General features: G+C 50.0%; 1 protein-coding gene and 2 pseudogenes across 2 annotated transcripts; all 3 read left to right on the forward strand.

Annotated features, from left to right (window-relative positions):
- Positions 1-2,176: 2,176 nt before the first annotated feature.
- LOC120684731 lies at positions 2,177-5,067 on the forward strand (annotated as a pseudogene).
- Positions 5,068-6,424: 1,357 nt separating this feature from the next.
- LOC120684732 lies at positions 6,425-7,238 on the forward strand (annotated as a pseudogene).
- Positions 7,239-9,022: 1,784 nt separating this feature from the next.
- On the forward strand, positions 9,023-14,344 carry LOC120686604 (protein translocase subunit SECA2, chloroplastic-like). Of its 2 annotated transcripts, XR_005680266.1 has the most exons (7): positions 9,023-9,161; positions 9,253-9,322; positions 9,396-9,585; positions 12,153-12,276; positions 12,432-12,506; positions 12,686-14,087; positions 14,187-14,344. XR_005680266.1 is itself a non-coding variant. In XM_039968812.1 (6 exons), exons 1-6 carry the CDS (start codon positions 9,111-9,113, stop codon positions 12,857-12,859), a joined length of 684 nt encoding a protein of 227 aa, XP_039824746.1. In that variant the 5' UTR covers positions 9,023-9,110; the 3' UTR covers positions 12,860-14,090. The 2 variants fall into 2 exon arrangements, 1 of the variants encoding a protein (XP_039824746.1); XM_039968812.1 differs by lacking the exon at positions 14,187-14,344 and having other exon boundaries at positions 12,686-14,090.
- The last annotated feature ends 516 nt before the right edge of the window (positions 14,345-14,860 follow it).

Consider the following 14,860-nt stretch of genomic DNA (forward strand, 5'->3'; position numbering starts at 1 on the left):
CATAGGAGGCTTGGACATATGAGATTTGACTTGTTGTCGAGACTTAGCTCACTTGGCCTGATCCGAGGATTGCCCAAATTGAAGTTTGAAAAGGACCTTGTTTACCACCCGTGTCGCCACGGGAAGATGGTTGCCACCTCCCATCCGTCTGTTAATCAAGAGATGACCACTCACCCTGGAGAGTTGCTACATATGGACACATTCGGTCCTTCTCGGGTGATGTCAGTTGGTGGGAAGTGGTATGTTCTTGTGATCGTGGATGATTTTTCTCGCTATTCTTGGGTCTTTTTCATGAGAACCAAGGATGAGGCTTTCGAGTTTGTTCGAGACTTGATCTTGAGGTTGAAAAATGAGCTACCCCAGGCCATGAGAGCGATTCGCAGTGACAATGGCACAGAATTCAAAAATACTCATTTTGACACCTTTTGCAGTGATCAAGGTCTTGAACACCAGTATTCTTCTCCCTACACTCCACAGCAGAATGGGGTTGTAGAGCGGAAGAATCAGACACTGGTGGAGATGGCTAGGACGATGCTCGATGATCATAGGACTCCTAGAAAGTACTGGGCTGAGGCGGTTAACACCGCTTGTTATGTGTCCAACCGTATTTTCTTCCGTGCTTTCATGCACAAGACTTCTTATGAGTTGTGATTTGGACGCCAGCCCCGTGTTGACCATCTCAAAGTTTTCGGTTGCCGGTGCTTTGTGCTGAAGGAAGGAAATCTTGATAAGTTTGAGTCTTGATCGTATGACGGTATTTTTATCGGTTATGCTTCTCACTCTAGAGCTTACCATGTGCTGATTATTGATACTAACATCATCAGAGAGATTTATGAAGTCACTTTTGACGAGACTACACCGTGCAACTCTTCTGTCTTTGAGATTGCAAGAGATGATGAGCTCGGCACCCCCATCTTTGAAGATGAGGAGGAAGAAGCTGCGGAGGGTGATGCTGAGGCTACCACGCGTGCTGTGGACCCAGCCGCCTCCGCCACGAGCTCGGATGATGATGACGGCCCCGATCCGACTACATCCATTTCCATGGAACCGGTCTGACCGGTCTCGGCGGGTATAAATACCCCCACCAGCCCGTGACTGGTGGAGTCTCTTGAGTACTTTTCTGTTTTCTCCTTCCCCTTCCTCCTGCTCCAGGTTAGGGCCAAGGTCTCCAACGCAAAGGAGGATTAGGTTATAGCTAATCTCTCTAATCAAGAGGGTGGATGATGGTGTGGTAGGCTCTAGCTTTGTATAGGTGAATTCCTCTGAGATTAATGAATGAAATCATGTTGAGTTCATCTTTGTATGCTGATTTTTCGTCCTCCCCTTCCTCTTTTGCGTTTTGAACTTGATTTCTCCTCTTTTGGTGTGTTCCATGTTTGGAGGAGTCAAGCTCTTTGATTCGTGTTTTGCTGGACTCGTTGTGACGATTCTAATTCATCTAGCCTAGTGCCAAACACCCTGGAATCGCGAGTTCTCACGAATTGGAGTTTTTCACGTTATTGAGAAAACCCCAATCCTCTTTGATTTTCTCTTGAATTCTAAAGATCCTTTAATCTTTTGGGAGAGATCTCTTGGGGATATGTTCACGGGACAGTTGTGAAGGTATCCTCCAAGTTTTGTTGGATTTGGACTTCGTTTGCTCGAAATTCATTTGGCTGTCTGGGAGCAACCGGTCTGACCGGGGTACTGCACCGGTCTGACCGGTCCGAGGCTGCGAGTTCTGCAGATTCTCTCATAATTGCCTCTCTTGTTTCTGCTTAGCTTCCTAGGGCGTTTCGCAAAGAGATAGCTAGTCTATAGTCATTCTCTCATATCCTAGGTTTGAGGGTTTGTGGTGATTTTCGGGATATAAGCCGATGGATCGATTTCGAAAGAAATTTTGATCGGCTCTCATTCACCCCCTCCTCTGTGCGCCAGTTTCGGTCCCTCACTCGTCGAGTTAACCGTGACTTCAACAAGCTCTGGTCTGCAGTGCGTGCGCTCTTCCCCTATGCTGGTAAGCCTCTGTCAAATTTCATCTGTTCAATGTTTGCTCAATATTGATTTGCAAACTAAAGTGGTCAGAAGAAAGCAACTAGATAAATTTCATTTGATTTGTGGAATTTGGGGATTGGCAGTTAAGCTCAGATCATACACTTGTAACTCTGAGATATAGGGCAGAGCATACAAAACCACCATGGCGGAGGCTTTTGTTGGACTGGTGATCAGCAAGCTTGGCATGGCCTTGGGGAAGGAGGCTGCAACGTACGGTGCATCCCAAATTTCCAAGGAAGCTTCCGACCTCAGGGGCCTTGTTGATGAGATCCACAAAGCCAAGGAGGAGCTGGAGAGCATTAAAGCCTACCTGCATGACACTGAGAAGTTCAAGGATACCAATGAGACCACCAGCATCTTCGCCAGGAGGATTCAAGATCTAGCTTTTCAGATCGAGGATGTCATCGACGAGTTCACCTACAAGCTTGAGGATGACAAGCACATAGGATTTGCAAGCAAGACGAAGAAGAGGATCAGGCATATTAATATATGGGGGCGTCTAGCACTTGAGCTTCGTCGTATCAATGTTGAGCTTGAAGATGCAACAAAAAGGAGGGATCGCTATACCATGTTAAGAATTGGGAAGGACAATGGCAGTGACCATCATGTGAGATCTAACAATCAAATTGTGTATCTTCCTAGGAAAGAGGATCTGGGTATAGAAGATAGTGTAGACGAGCTAAAACGATGGTTAGTGATTTTGATGAAAGGAACAGCAAATTGGTTACCGTTTGGGGGATGGGTGGGGTTGGTAAAACTACATTGGTTGACCATGTTTATAACATTGTGAAAAAGGATTTTGATGCTGCTGCATGGGTAACTGTGTCCAAGAATTACCAAGTTGAGGACTTGCTCAAGAAGATTGCTAGAGAGTTTGGCATATCAGTTGATGCTAACATGGAATTAAGAAGCCTAGTTGCCGACATCCGCAAATATCTTGAAGGTAAGAGGTACATCTTGGTTCTAGATGATGTTTGGGAGAAGGATGTATGGATTAACGTCATGGATGTGTTTCCAATTAACTGTATCAGCCGATTTGTTCTCACATCAAGAAAACATGAAGTCGCATCACTGGCAACTAGTAACTGTGAGATCCAGCTTGAACCACTAGGAGAAAATGACTCCTGGAAGTTATTCTGCAATGTAGCTTTTCGTAATGATGTTGACAAAAGGTGCCCATCAGAATTAAATGATTTGGCCACAAAGTTCCTACAAAAGTGTGAAGGCTTGCCTCTTGCTATTGCATGCATAGGCTGGTTATTGTCCTGCAAACCTCCAACTTACTCGGCATGGAAAAATCTGTATGATGAGTTAGAGTTGCAGTCTACTACAAATGTGATTCAAGGTGTCAATATCATTCTAAAAGTCAGCTTCGAGGACCTTCCATATGAATTGAAGAACTGCTTTTGCATTGTGCAATATTTCCAGAGGATTACCACATTAAGAGGAGGAGGTTAATTAGGCACTGGATTACTGCTGGATTCATCAAGAAGCAAGAGAAGACCGCACTAGAACAAGTAGCGGAGGGCTACTTGAATGAGCTTGTCAGCAGAAGCCTGCTACAGGTTGCGAAGACAAATGAGTTTGGACGAGTGAAATGTTGCCGAATGCATGATGTTATCCGCTGTCTTGCCCTGGAAAAAGCAGAGAGAGAAAGTTTTGCTAAAGTTTATGGGGGCTCTGGGAGATTTTGGATAGGCACGGCACGTCGACTATCAATACAAAGCACCAACATTGCAACGCTGAGTGAATCTGGTGCCATGCGTTTCCGTGCAATCCATGCCTTCACGAGTTATGTCGATATTGACTTGCTAAAGCCTATGCTTGCATCATCAAATTTGATATCAACATTGGATCTGCAAGATACTCAAATCAAGATGTTGCCAAATGAGGTGTTCAACTTGTTTAATCTGCGGTTTTTAGGTCTTAGAAACACTGGAATTGAAATTTTACCAGAGGCAGTAGGAAGGTTACAAAACTTAGAAGTGCTGGATGCATTTGGCACTGCTCTGCTATCTTTACCAGAAGGTGTAGCAAAACTAAAGAAACTTAGGTACCTGTATGCATCAGCACTGCTAACAGAAGGAACTGTTACAGATTTTGGTGGAGTTAAAGTGCCCAGGGGAATAAGGAACTTGACTGGACTGCATGCTCTGCAAAAGGTTAAAGCGAGCTCAGAGACTCTATGCGATGTTGAAGCTTTGGTGGAGTTAAGAACATTTTCAGTTTGCAATGTGACAAGTGAGAACTCTTTGAACCTATGCCATGCCATTATGAGCATGCGCCATCTTGTCCACCTGTCAATTTCTGCATCAAACGAAACCAGGGGCGGAGCTGCGTGTAGCTATCGGGGTCGCCGGACCCCGACGAAATTTGATCAAATCAATGGAAGATTACTGTTTAGCACTGTTTAACCATGTGGCCGACCCCAGCGTTTAGGCCATCTGACCCCGGCGACTCTCTCGTCTGGCTTCGCCCCTGAACGAAACTGAGATATTACCATTGCAAGCGCTCAATTTACCAGGTAGTCTCTCTAAACTCTATCTGGATGGGCAGCTGGAGAAGAAACGGTTGCCTCAGATTTTTTCAACCTGGTCATACCTCAACAATCTCACCCGATTGTCTCTAGAACTTTCCAAGCTTGATGAAAACACATTTTCTAAGCTCGTGGTATTAAGTGGTTTATGCTATCTTAGACTTTTTAAGGCCTATGATGGGAAGAAATTGTGTTTCTCTGCGCAATCATTTCCTGTACTCCGACAACTAGAAATATGCGATGCTCCGCATCTCAACCATATTGAAATAGAAGAAGGTGCGCTGGAAAGCCTTGTTGAGCTAGAGCTTGCAGAGTGTCCAGAGTTGAAGTGCCTTCCTGAAGGCATTGTGTACCTTAGAGCCCTTGAACAACTACGCTTGGAAGACACTGCAGAGGAGCTCATAGAAAAGGTTCGGCAGGAAAGTGAAGCAAATGGATGCAATGAAGAGGTTGCTATCATGTTAAGTGAGAAAAACAGACTGGAAATACTTCCCTGAACATGTGACTCCCCTGTTGTCATGGATACTGCTATTGCAGAGCCTAGAGGTCAGATCTTTTTTTCTTTATTTGGTTGATACTTGATATTTTTTGCACCTTGCATACATCATTTGCCCATATATCATGCTCAGTTGATCCTTTCTCAAACTTCTTTTGGTACTTTAATATGCACACGACTAACAGCTGAGCATACTGACAACAATGTAGCTAGTAATATCGATTACGTCTTTTCTGTTTCTTCCAGCTTGTTATGTTATTCAGTCGCACATTAACTTAAGCACAGTAACTAAGTAGTATAATATAGTCAATTACCCTCATGTCACAGTAGAAATGTTAAAGCCACTGGATATATCCTTTCGAAGAGCTTTAGTATGGGATAGGTTGTCTCTAAAAGTAGAGATGTTCCTTTGGTACCCCCAACGAGATTTGGTTTTTTTAACAATAAACAACTTAACTAAACGGGACTAGTCTGATTGTCCAAAGCGTGGTTTCTGTAATTGCTATGAAACTACTAAACACATTTTTCTTTGATTGCCAACATTCTATGACTATTCCTTTAAAAAATCATTCTAAGACTATTTAAATATATCTATTGGGTTAATTACACCTAGATCCACACCTCGTATGCCTGGGAATCGGTTAACGTGCATAGGGAAGAAGGAAAAAAAATTGAGAAACAATGGGTCACTTCTTTTATATGGGCTACCCAAGGGGACATTTGTCAGTGACTCTGAGCGTTGTTGCAGCGTGAAGGCACAAAACAGAATGTCCTTGTAGCCAGCAGAGCATTTGAGGTCATTGTTTTGGATACTTTCGCAAAGAATGAAAACGGATAAGCAATTATAGACTTTGCTTTTGAGTCTTTATTTCCATTTTTGTACTCTTTTCTCTTCATTTGTGATCAACATTTGTGCCGAAAACGTCGTAAGAACAAAGCTGTATTATGCGGTCACACAGGCCGGAGTCTTCCCTTTTTCAAAAGGATAAAGTTCATATTTCGAACTCCAACTATCCCGTTCATCTGATTTTCATCCTTAAACTACAAAACCAAATAGCCAACCGCTCAACTGTTCAAAACCGGACAAAATACACCCTCGACCCAAATCATTCCTGGTTTTGGTCCACATCACCTATTCATGCGGCGCTCGTTGCTGAGTCAGCAGATTGACCAACCCCTTTCTCTCTCCCCGAGAAAAAAACCAACGCACACAGTGAACTCCCGAGGCCGAGATCCCAGCCCGCCAGCTACTTCGGCGAAGTCCGCGGCCCTCCCCACTGCCCCGCACGGCCACGAATCTAGTGATGCCTCCCCTCCTACGCGCCCGGACTGCACAGCGTGGCATGGGGCGCCGTGACATGAGGGCGGTGTCCTTGAATGTGGCGTCCTCCCAGCGCGGCGGGTGGCGCGGCCTGACGCGCCTCTGCTCACCCGCGCTGCTCAACCTCCTCATGCTCCTCTCCCACCTCTCCACCAACCTCCTCGCGCTCCTCGCCTTCCTCTCCCCCGCGGCCACAGCCCCGGCCCCGCCACCGCCAACCTCTCCGCCTCCTCCTTCGCCATCTCCGCGCCGGTGGCTGCCATCGCGCGGGAGATCAACACACTCGCCTCGCCCCGCACCGCGCAACGGCGGCGGACGGCGCTCTACCCTAGGAGCTGCTCCTCTTCCTCCCCCCCACCGCACGCGCTCCCACTGGGGCGCAGCGCGTGCATGGGGCTCACCCACATGCCGCCCTCCGTTGCGCACGCCTGCTTCCGCCCCGCCCACGCTCGCGCTCTTGTTGGCGTTCGCGTCGTATGAGCCGTGCGCCGTGTGCCCGCGCAACGCCACCCTCCCGCACCACCTCCTCTCCTGGGGATGTGAGCCGCTGCCTCTCCCAGGGCCTCCGCGCGCCGCTCCTATCCTCCAACATGGGCATCGACAGGCGCCGCTGGGTGAAGCCGCGCCACAACCACGAGTTCCTCATTGACGACGTCCACCTCGACGAACCCCATCTCTCCGCCATTCAGTCTATCTCCTCCTCCACACCCCCTATCTTGTTCTGCGGCTCCCCCGCCTTGCTATATATCGGCGGCGGCATTCCCGGAGGTGGGGCCGGGGATGGAGCAAGAGGTGCCGGAGGCGGTGCTGGGACAGAGCAAGAGGCATCGACGGCATGGTGGAGAAGATGAAGAAGATAAGTTTGACATGTGGACCCCACTGTCACCAGATGATTTGTCAAAACCATCTGCCACGTCGGATCAAAACCAGGGTGGTTTGGGTTAGGGGGGTATTTCGTCCGGTTTTGACAATTCAATGGTGCAAGGTGTCGGAGGTTGAGATATGGATTTTACCCTTTTCAAAAAAGTAACTCAGTAGCACGCATATCTGCATGATAAGTTGCTTAATGATGATATATTAATATCGTAGCGATGCATGATTTTAAGGGGAAAATGCCAACCGATCCAGCTGCTGTTAATTATTTTAATTCCTCATCATTCATTGGATTAACGCTTAGACAAAATACTACAGGCAAAGGAATAAAAATTGAAGGAGTATGCTGGGGAGTGGGGAGCGAAAGGTACTACGACAAGCGGCAGGGGAAGCTTTTTGAAGCTGGAAGAGCTCGGCGCGCGTCCAGTGATGTGAAGACTGCAGCTATGCGCGCACCACCCCCCCCCCCCCCCCCCCCCCCCCCGCGCCCCAAACGTCTCGCTGCGGTCTACGTTGCTGGCCTGTTGGCTACAAGCCTAGCTCCAACACATTATCCCCCATAAACGTCTCATTGGTTTCATTTTCTTCAGGCTGCTGCTGCCTCTGCTGCGCTGCTTTGGTGGTTCAGTTCAGTGGTCAAGCACAAACAATGTTCTGATCTATGCGATCATCCACGTCATTTGCGCTTGGCGTTAAGCTTAAGCATAAAAGGGTGTGCCTGGTGCGGGGAACAGAGAGTGCTTTGCTTTGGGTTTCTGTTTAGTCAGGGGGCGGAATGGATTGGCTTGATGTCCATGGGTGGGGCATCTCCAGGTCTGTAATAAATTTGAGGAGCCCTTCCTTTTCGTTTTGCTGAAGATACTTGTATTTGTTGATGTCTTTTTGTTGTGTGCATCAAGAAATTTGGTTTGAGTTTCAACCAGCAATTCGTTCGCGAAGCTAATTCTACAGTCAACCGTAATTTCTCTTCCGAGCGGTCGATTTTTTTCCACAGCTTCCACGTGGCGGGACCCACCACCCACTACCGCCCCCCATCTTCTCCTTCCTCCGTCCCTCTCTCTCAGATCCATCCCTGCGCCGCGCCTCCCCCCTTCTCCTTCCTCCTGCTGCTCCCATTCTCCTTCCTCCGTCCCTCTCTCTCAGATCCATCCCCGCGCGCGCCTCCCCCCTTCTCCTTCCTCCTGCAGCCTCCCTTCTCTTTCCTCCTGCGGCCGCGACGCGGCGCGGCGGCAGCGGGGTGGGGAGCTCCGCCAGAGCTCCGCCCGCGAGCTCGGCAGCCCCGAGTCCGCGGCGCGGCGCGTCGGCGGCGGATGTGGGTAGCTCTACCCGCGGCACGGCGGCGGCGGCGGCGGCCCGCGGGGAGCCCCGCCCGCGGCGCGTCGCACGGCGGGGCGGGCCGGCGGCGGCGGGGAGGCGCGGCGCGGCGGCTCCGGCGGCGGGGAGGCGACCGGGAGGCGCCCAGATCCGCCGCCACCTCGCGCCTCCATCTTTTTTTTTTGCAGTAAGCTGACTTTTGCCTCTTGTATGAAGCTTTTCGATGTACGTAACGAAATGGTAGTGCTATAAACTATATTAATACACTGATTCTTTTGGATCAAAGATGTGGAGTAGAAAGAATTAAGAATCCATCTTACTTTACACACTCATTATCTTTTTTCTTATTTTAGGAAAGATAGACAAACCCCTTTCCATTTTGCTAATGCCAAAACCTACTTTTTTGTGTTTTTGAAATGATGTTCGTCCTTTACTTAAATAATTATGTGTAGTCACCTTTTCCTTCTTTCAGTATGCAAAACACTTCCATTTTTCTTTTCTGGTGACATGCCTTTAATTGTGATGCTATTTGGTACATGCAAGCAGTAGCTGATGAAATTGTTTTGCCAAATGTTGATCCCCAAAAGGTACTTTGCTGGGTCCTTATTCTTAAGCTTGTTTCTTGAAACATTTCTTTTTGGTGCCATGACAGTTATCAAAATCATATGTTTCTTTCAGCCTCCGAAGACATGGAATCTTGCCAAGCTTCTGGATGAGTTTGTCGGTCTAGGGGGGAAGCTACTGGGTGGTAATATGCACAAATTCATATTTAGTGAATGTTCTTATATAATGGATCTTCTGATCTCTAAGATGCTCTGCAGAATCATTCAAGGGCATCCAAGAGGAAAACCTACAATCAGCACTTGAACAAATGCATGGTAGTAGCTCTGTGAAGGCTGATAGTTTTACTCTTCCCAACATGCCAATCCCACCTGATTCATTCAGAGGAATCCGAAAGAAAACATCTTCCATGATGCGGTGGTTTGCCATTTGTGTTGATGATACATCAAAGTATGTTTTGATATAATGCCCATATATTTTATTGTTGACATAATATTGTAGAAGGGATAGAATTGGTGTAATGATGGATTGTATTAGCCTGAGCCTTGGGGCTGAATATATAGGGGTACATGACTTGGAGGGCAAGAAGCCTCTCCTACAGATCTGGTAGGATACAGATACAATCCTAATCTACCTAATATAGAGATATCCCTAATATACTCTAACATCCCCCCGCAGTCACAGCGGGAGCGTCGCAGACGGTGAGACTGGAGAGAAGTCGATAAACTGACATCCCCCCGCAGTCACAACGGTCAGTGCGCCGCAGATGCTGTGGCTGGAGTGGAAAACCACAAGGTTGCTCAAGCAGATGATAGCCCTTTGTGCCGATGTCGAGGTAGCCGAGGTGAGGACGAGTAGCCATGGTCGATGATGCCGTACGTAGAGTAGCCGTGGTCGACGTAGCTATGTCGAGGTTGCCGAAGACAAGGTAGACGCACATGAAGCCGCGGGCGCACGAGGAGGCGCCATGGTGGTGGCGTAATGGAGAAGACGTCGGAGACGAAGATGGCGACGCGTCGAGGCAGTCGTAGAGGGAGCGATGCCGAAGTCGAAGCATTCAGGCCATCGGGCGACACATACCCGAGTTTGCCTGGCTCGGGAACGCATCGGGGACGATTGACACGCACCAGTGTTGCCAATACCGGACGTGCAAGGGAGGATGCACAACCAGACGCCATCGCCGAGGGGGACCAGCAGAGAAGGCCTCCATGGCGGTCGCAGGCGCAGAAGAAGGCGAGGTAGAAGATGCCAACGCCTGCTGTTGCTGGAGTAGACGAAGTAGTCGGGAACGAGATGGCGATGCTGGCGATGTGGTTGTGCTAGACGAAGCGAGGAGGGGAATCCAGATTTTCCAGCACAAGGCCGAATGATCCGGTTGACGCGACGGCGGCGCTCGAAAGAGACGGCGAAGAACTCGTACAGCTTGACGAAGACCATGCGCGGGGCGCGCAGCGATGAGTCCACGATGAGGTCGGGGACGTGGTCGACGGCCGTGAGGAAGCAACGGCAGAGAAGACCACAGGGTGACGCCACTGCTGCCCGAAGAGGCGACGCAGCGACAGCCCTCCGTGCTCGGTGAAGGGCGCGCTCGACGAGGACGGACGTCACAGAAGCCGGGTGGATCACGCACATCGGCTGATCAGACCGAGTAGCGCGAGGCGAGACGACGGTGGGCGAAGTTGGTGAAGGCGTCCCGATCGGTGAAGGCGACGACGAGCCGACGAAGGTCGACGTGTGGACGAGGCGGCGATGTAGGCGGCGGCGCAAACGAGCGCCCCCTAGGGTGCCAGCCATCTCGCCATGCCGCAGGGTCGGAGAGGAAGAAGAGGCCGGTGAAGTCGACGCCGACGTCGAGGTAGAGGCGCGAAGTCGACGGGCGGTGGGCGACGCAATCTCGATCAGTGATCGAGCAAAACAGAAAAGGTACACAACAGCAAATCGTGTAGAACCCCGGGGTGCTCATAGCCGGCGGAGTACCCTCACCCTTATCCTGTTTCTTCTGCTCACCAGATTGCGAGAGAGACAGAAAAAGAAAACAGAGGGGTGAGCGCATCCAGAGGTCACGGACAAGGTCGAGCGAGAGGTCAGGCGAGGTCCAGCCACGGAGGGCGAGGTGCCGGGGCGGGAGCATCCCGTCGGGACAGCGGCTCCCTGCCACGAGCGGCGGCGGGCCGGATCGAGCGACTCTGGCGCGGGTCCATCCCACGAAGCAGAGGAGGCGGGGCGGAGCCGTCCAGGAGGAGTCCGCTGGTCGGACGGCGTGGGTCCCTGAGGGCAGCGGCGGGTCCCCCCTGCGAAGCAGGAGGAGGCAGGGCGGAGCTGTCCCGGAGGATTCCGCTGGTCCGGCGCGGGTCCCGGAGGGCGCCCCCCCCCCCTCCCCCCCCCCCCCCCCCGCGAGGCAAAGGAGATGGGGCGGAGCAAGGGCGCCGCCATGTAACCATCCGACGACGAGGTGAATGCACGAGCCCGCAGCTGCCACCACGGCAGCGCAGAACGGAGGTGTCGCCGACGACTTCCATGGCGGGTGATGAGGCACGACCCGATCTACTACTGCTTGACGCGATCTGGCGGCGGATTAAACTGATCCGCCGCGGAGAGGGGCGCTGCCCCCGGCAGAGGTCATGGGCGACCTCCCCGGGGGCGCGCTAGGAGGCCGTCGAGGGGGCGCTTTGGAGATGCGCCGTGGAGGACGGCCGGCGGCGCGCGGAGGGCGGGGTGCGAGAGGGGCAGCGGAAGATTAGCCTAGGATCTCAAACCCTAATCTCGTGATACCATGTAGGAAGTGATAGAATTGGTGTAATGATGGATTGTATTAGCCTGAGCCTTGGGGCTGAATATATAGGGGTACATGACTTGGAGGGTAAGAAGCATCTCCTACAGATCTGGTAGGATACGGATACAATCCTAATCTATCTAATATAGAGATATCCCTAATATACTCTAACAAATATGGCATTCATAACAATAGTTGTTGATTCGATAGTTTATATGTTGCTTCTTCGTGCTAAACAATCCAGGAAAGGGAGATATACAAACACTGTCAATCTGCTCCGCAAATATTTTGGAGATTTTCTAATAGCTACCTACCTGAACGCTGTGCAAGAGTCCCGTTACAATGATGCATATATAAGTGGAATCGAGGTTTATTCTCATGTGAATTTTTCGTACAGTTTTGTTCAGCCATATTTGATTCTGTCAACTCTGTCAATATGGACAATATCTACCTTTTCTTCTTCTGAAGTTTACGCAGAATATTTTATTTTCTTTTTTAAACATCTTTATCTCTGTCATTGCAGCGGGAAGTACTTTTGAAGACTCTTGATGCCTTATGGAAGGACCATTTGGTAAACATGAACAAGCTTAGTTCTGCGGTAAGTACAGTCATCCTTCGGATTAGTTGCTTCGAGTTACCTCTATCTTTCTTTCTCTAACACGCCCATCAAATTAAAAGTTGAAAAGAAATATAAATGAAGAACCTTGTCTGTGATTTTATCATCTGTCTCTTTTTTCTGAATACTACGGTGTTGACTTGATTTCAAACTTGTGCTAGGTGAATGTCCGGAGCTTTGGGCACAGAAACCCCCTAGAAGAGTACAAGATCGACGGCTGCCGCTTCTTCATCTCAATGCTGAGTGCCACGCGGCGACTGACCGTGGAAGCCCTACTGCACTACTGGTCGTCTCCCATGGAATCCGACGAGATCTTCAACACCGAGGATCAATAGCCGAAGAAAGGGACCACGCCTAATGCAGAGAAACGTGAAAACGTTTTGAGGGAGCAGTACTGCAAGGGACCAGTGCAGCTTTGTTGGTGAATCAGCATCGATGCGACTCCCGTATTGGCCTGTCAGATGGGGTGGCACCCTAACACACAAAGTCAAGATAGTTTAGGCGCTAACATGTTTTAGCTGCCAAAGCACAAGAACACACAAAGCATCTTGATCCACACAACAGAATGTACTGCATTCCACTGATCCAAGCTCGGAGCTTGTTTGCACGCTACAACTTTGGAGCCGGGCTCATCCCGTCCACGTCAGGGACGGTACCGTGGTCCTTGGATTGCCATCATGATGATGATTTGCTTTCTCTGAAAGTCCACTCCGCACCTCTTTTTTTCTTTCACCCGATCGTGCCCTGAATTTCAACCAGATAGTGTGGCACCTAGTCTGGGAGTAGGCCTTGCGCCCGGAATCTCATCGCTTGTGGACAGGAACTCCCAGTGCTTTCTTGACATTTGGGAATGATCGGTAAGTCGGCTCTTCCCCCAGACTCCCGTAGCGGCCGAACCTGCAGTTTCGTGTGGAAGCGGCCGCTGCATTCCGGATTACTGTTGCCTGGTGGCCTGGCGGTTGCAGTAGCAGCCAGCCAGGCCACCACCTGCTGCTGCCACAAGAGAGAAGCCACTAGTTACACGTGCCAGAAAGGTCTGAACCTAGGGAATGATCCACGGCTCCGTGCGATGCACCGAGACGTGCGGTCTGGTCAGGTTCGGGGCACCGTTCAGTTTCCTCTCTGGATCTTGTGCTACCTGCTGCCACCACGCGCACTGAGTCACTGACCGCAGCAGCAGGGGCATTTTTGCAACGCATCCATCGTGTGTTTGCCTCGCGTGGGCGGCTAATCGGTCGGCCGTTGCCTCTGCCCTCCTGATTGATGGTCCCGGTTCAGGTAGCGATCACAAGCGACACAGAGTAGACCAGCCCCGCAGGTAGATGCTGTGAATCTTTTTCTTTTTCTATGAAAGGCTAGATGCTGTGATTCTTTTTTCTTTTACAGTTGTAGCAACAACAAGCAGAGCACGTGATGTGATGTTGCCAATCTGCCCTGCTCAAGTCGTCGTTGATGGAGAGCACCAAACCGCAACGATTTCAACTCCCGAGTTGGGTGAAAAATACACTAAGCTGCCATGCATCCGTTTAGGATGAAACATAAAACATGAAAGGAAATTGGCCGGTTTGTGTTTTATCTCCTTTAATATATTCGGCAGCTCTCCTAGTCGGTTTATCTTTTAAAAAGTTGAAAAAGAAACCTTGCTCCACCGTGGTTTCCCAGATCCAACCCGGCAGGCGACAGTGCTGCTGCTGACCCAACAGTGCACCCTACAAGATCCAACCAACAGGCAGCAGAATCGAACAAGACGGTGCGAGTGGCAAATCCATTCCCTTGCTACCAGGGAACCAGGGGCATCCACACACACACCCACACCCAATGCACGGTGGTGCATCATGCTCAAGCAGCACCCAAGACGGCAAAGACTTTAAGGTGGGTCAACTGGCTTGGACAAGTCTAGCCGGGATGGGATGGGATGCGATGGGAGTGATGATGAAGCCGTGTCATCACTGCAGCGAGACGTTCCTGACTCTGTCTCTTTGCTGGAGTTCACAGAGCGAGCGAGACTCCTGGATGGTTACTAAACAAAGATCATGCGAAGCTCTTGCTTCGGTTAGCTTAGCACTTCCAAGCTTAGGGAACTGGGGGAGTCGTCGCCGTAGGATCCGTCGGTGTCGTCGCTCTCTGCTGAATGAAGACCACGGCCAGGTCTACAGTTGGTCAAAGTCAGTCGAATCATCCGTCCAAGATCTCAGCTCCTCGTACATTATTCGCTTACCTTTTCTTCGACAACCATATCTTAGAAAAAGTCGTCTTCTTTAAATTCGAACAACATATTGTCCTAAGCATACGACATGGCTACCACAATTGGTTTAACTGAACTAGTTATTATTGCA

Source organism: Panicum virgatum, chromosome 8N, assembly GCF_016808335.1.
Source record: "Panicum virgatum strain AP13 chromosome 8N, P.virgatum_v5, whole genome shotgun sequence".
Taxonomy (NCBI): Eukaryota; Viridiplantae; Streptophyta; class Magnoliopsida; order Poales; family Poaceae; genus Panicum; species Panicum virgatum.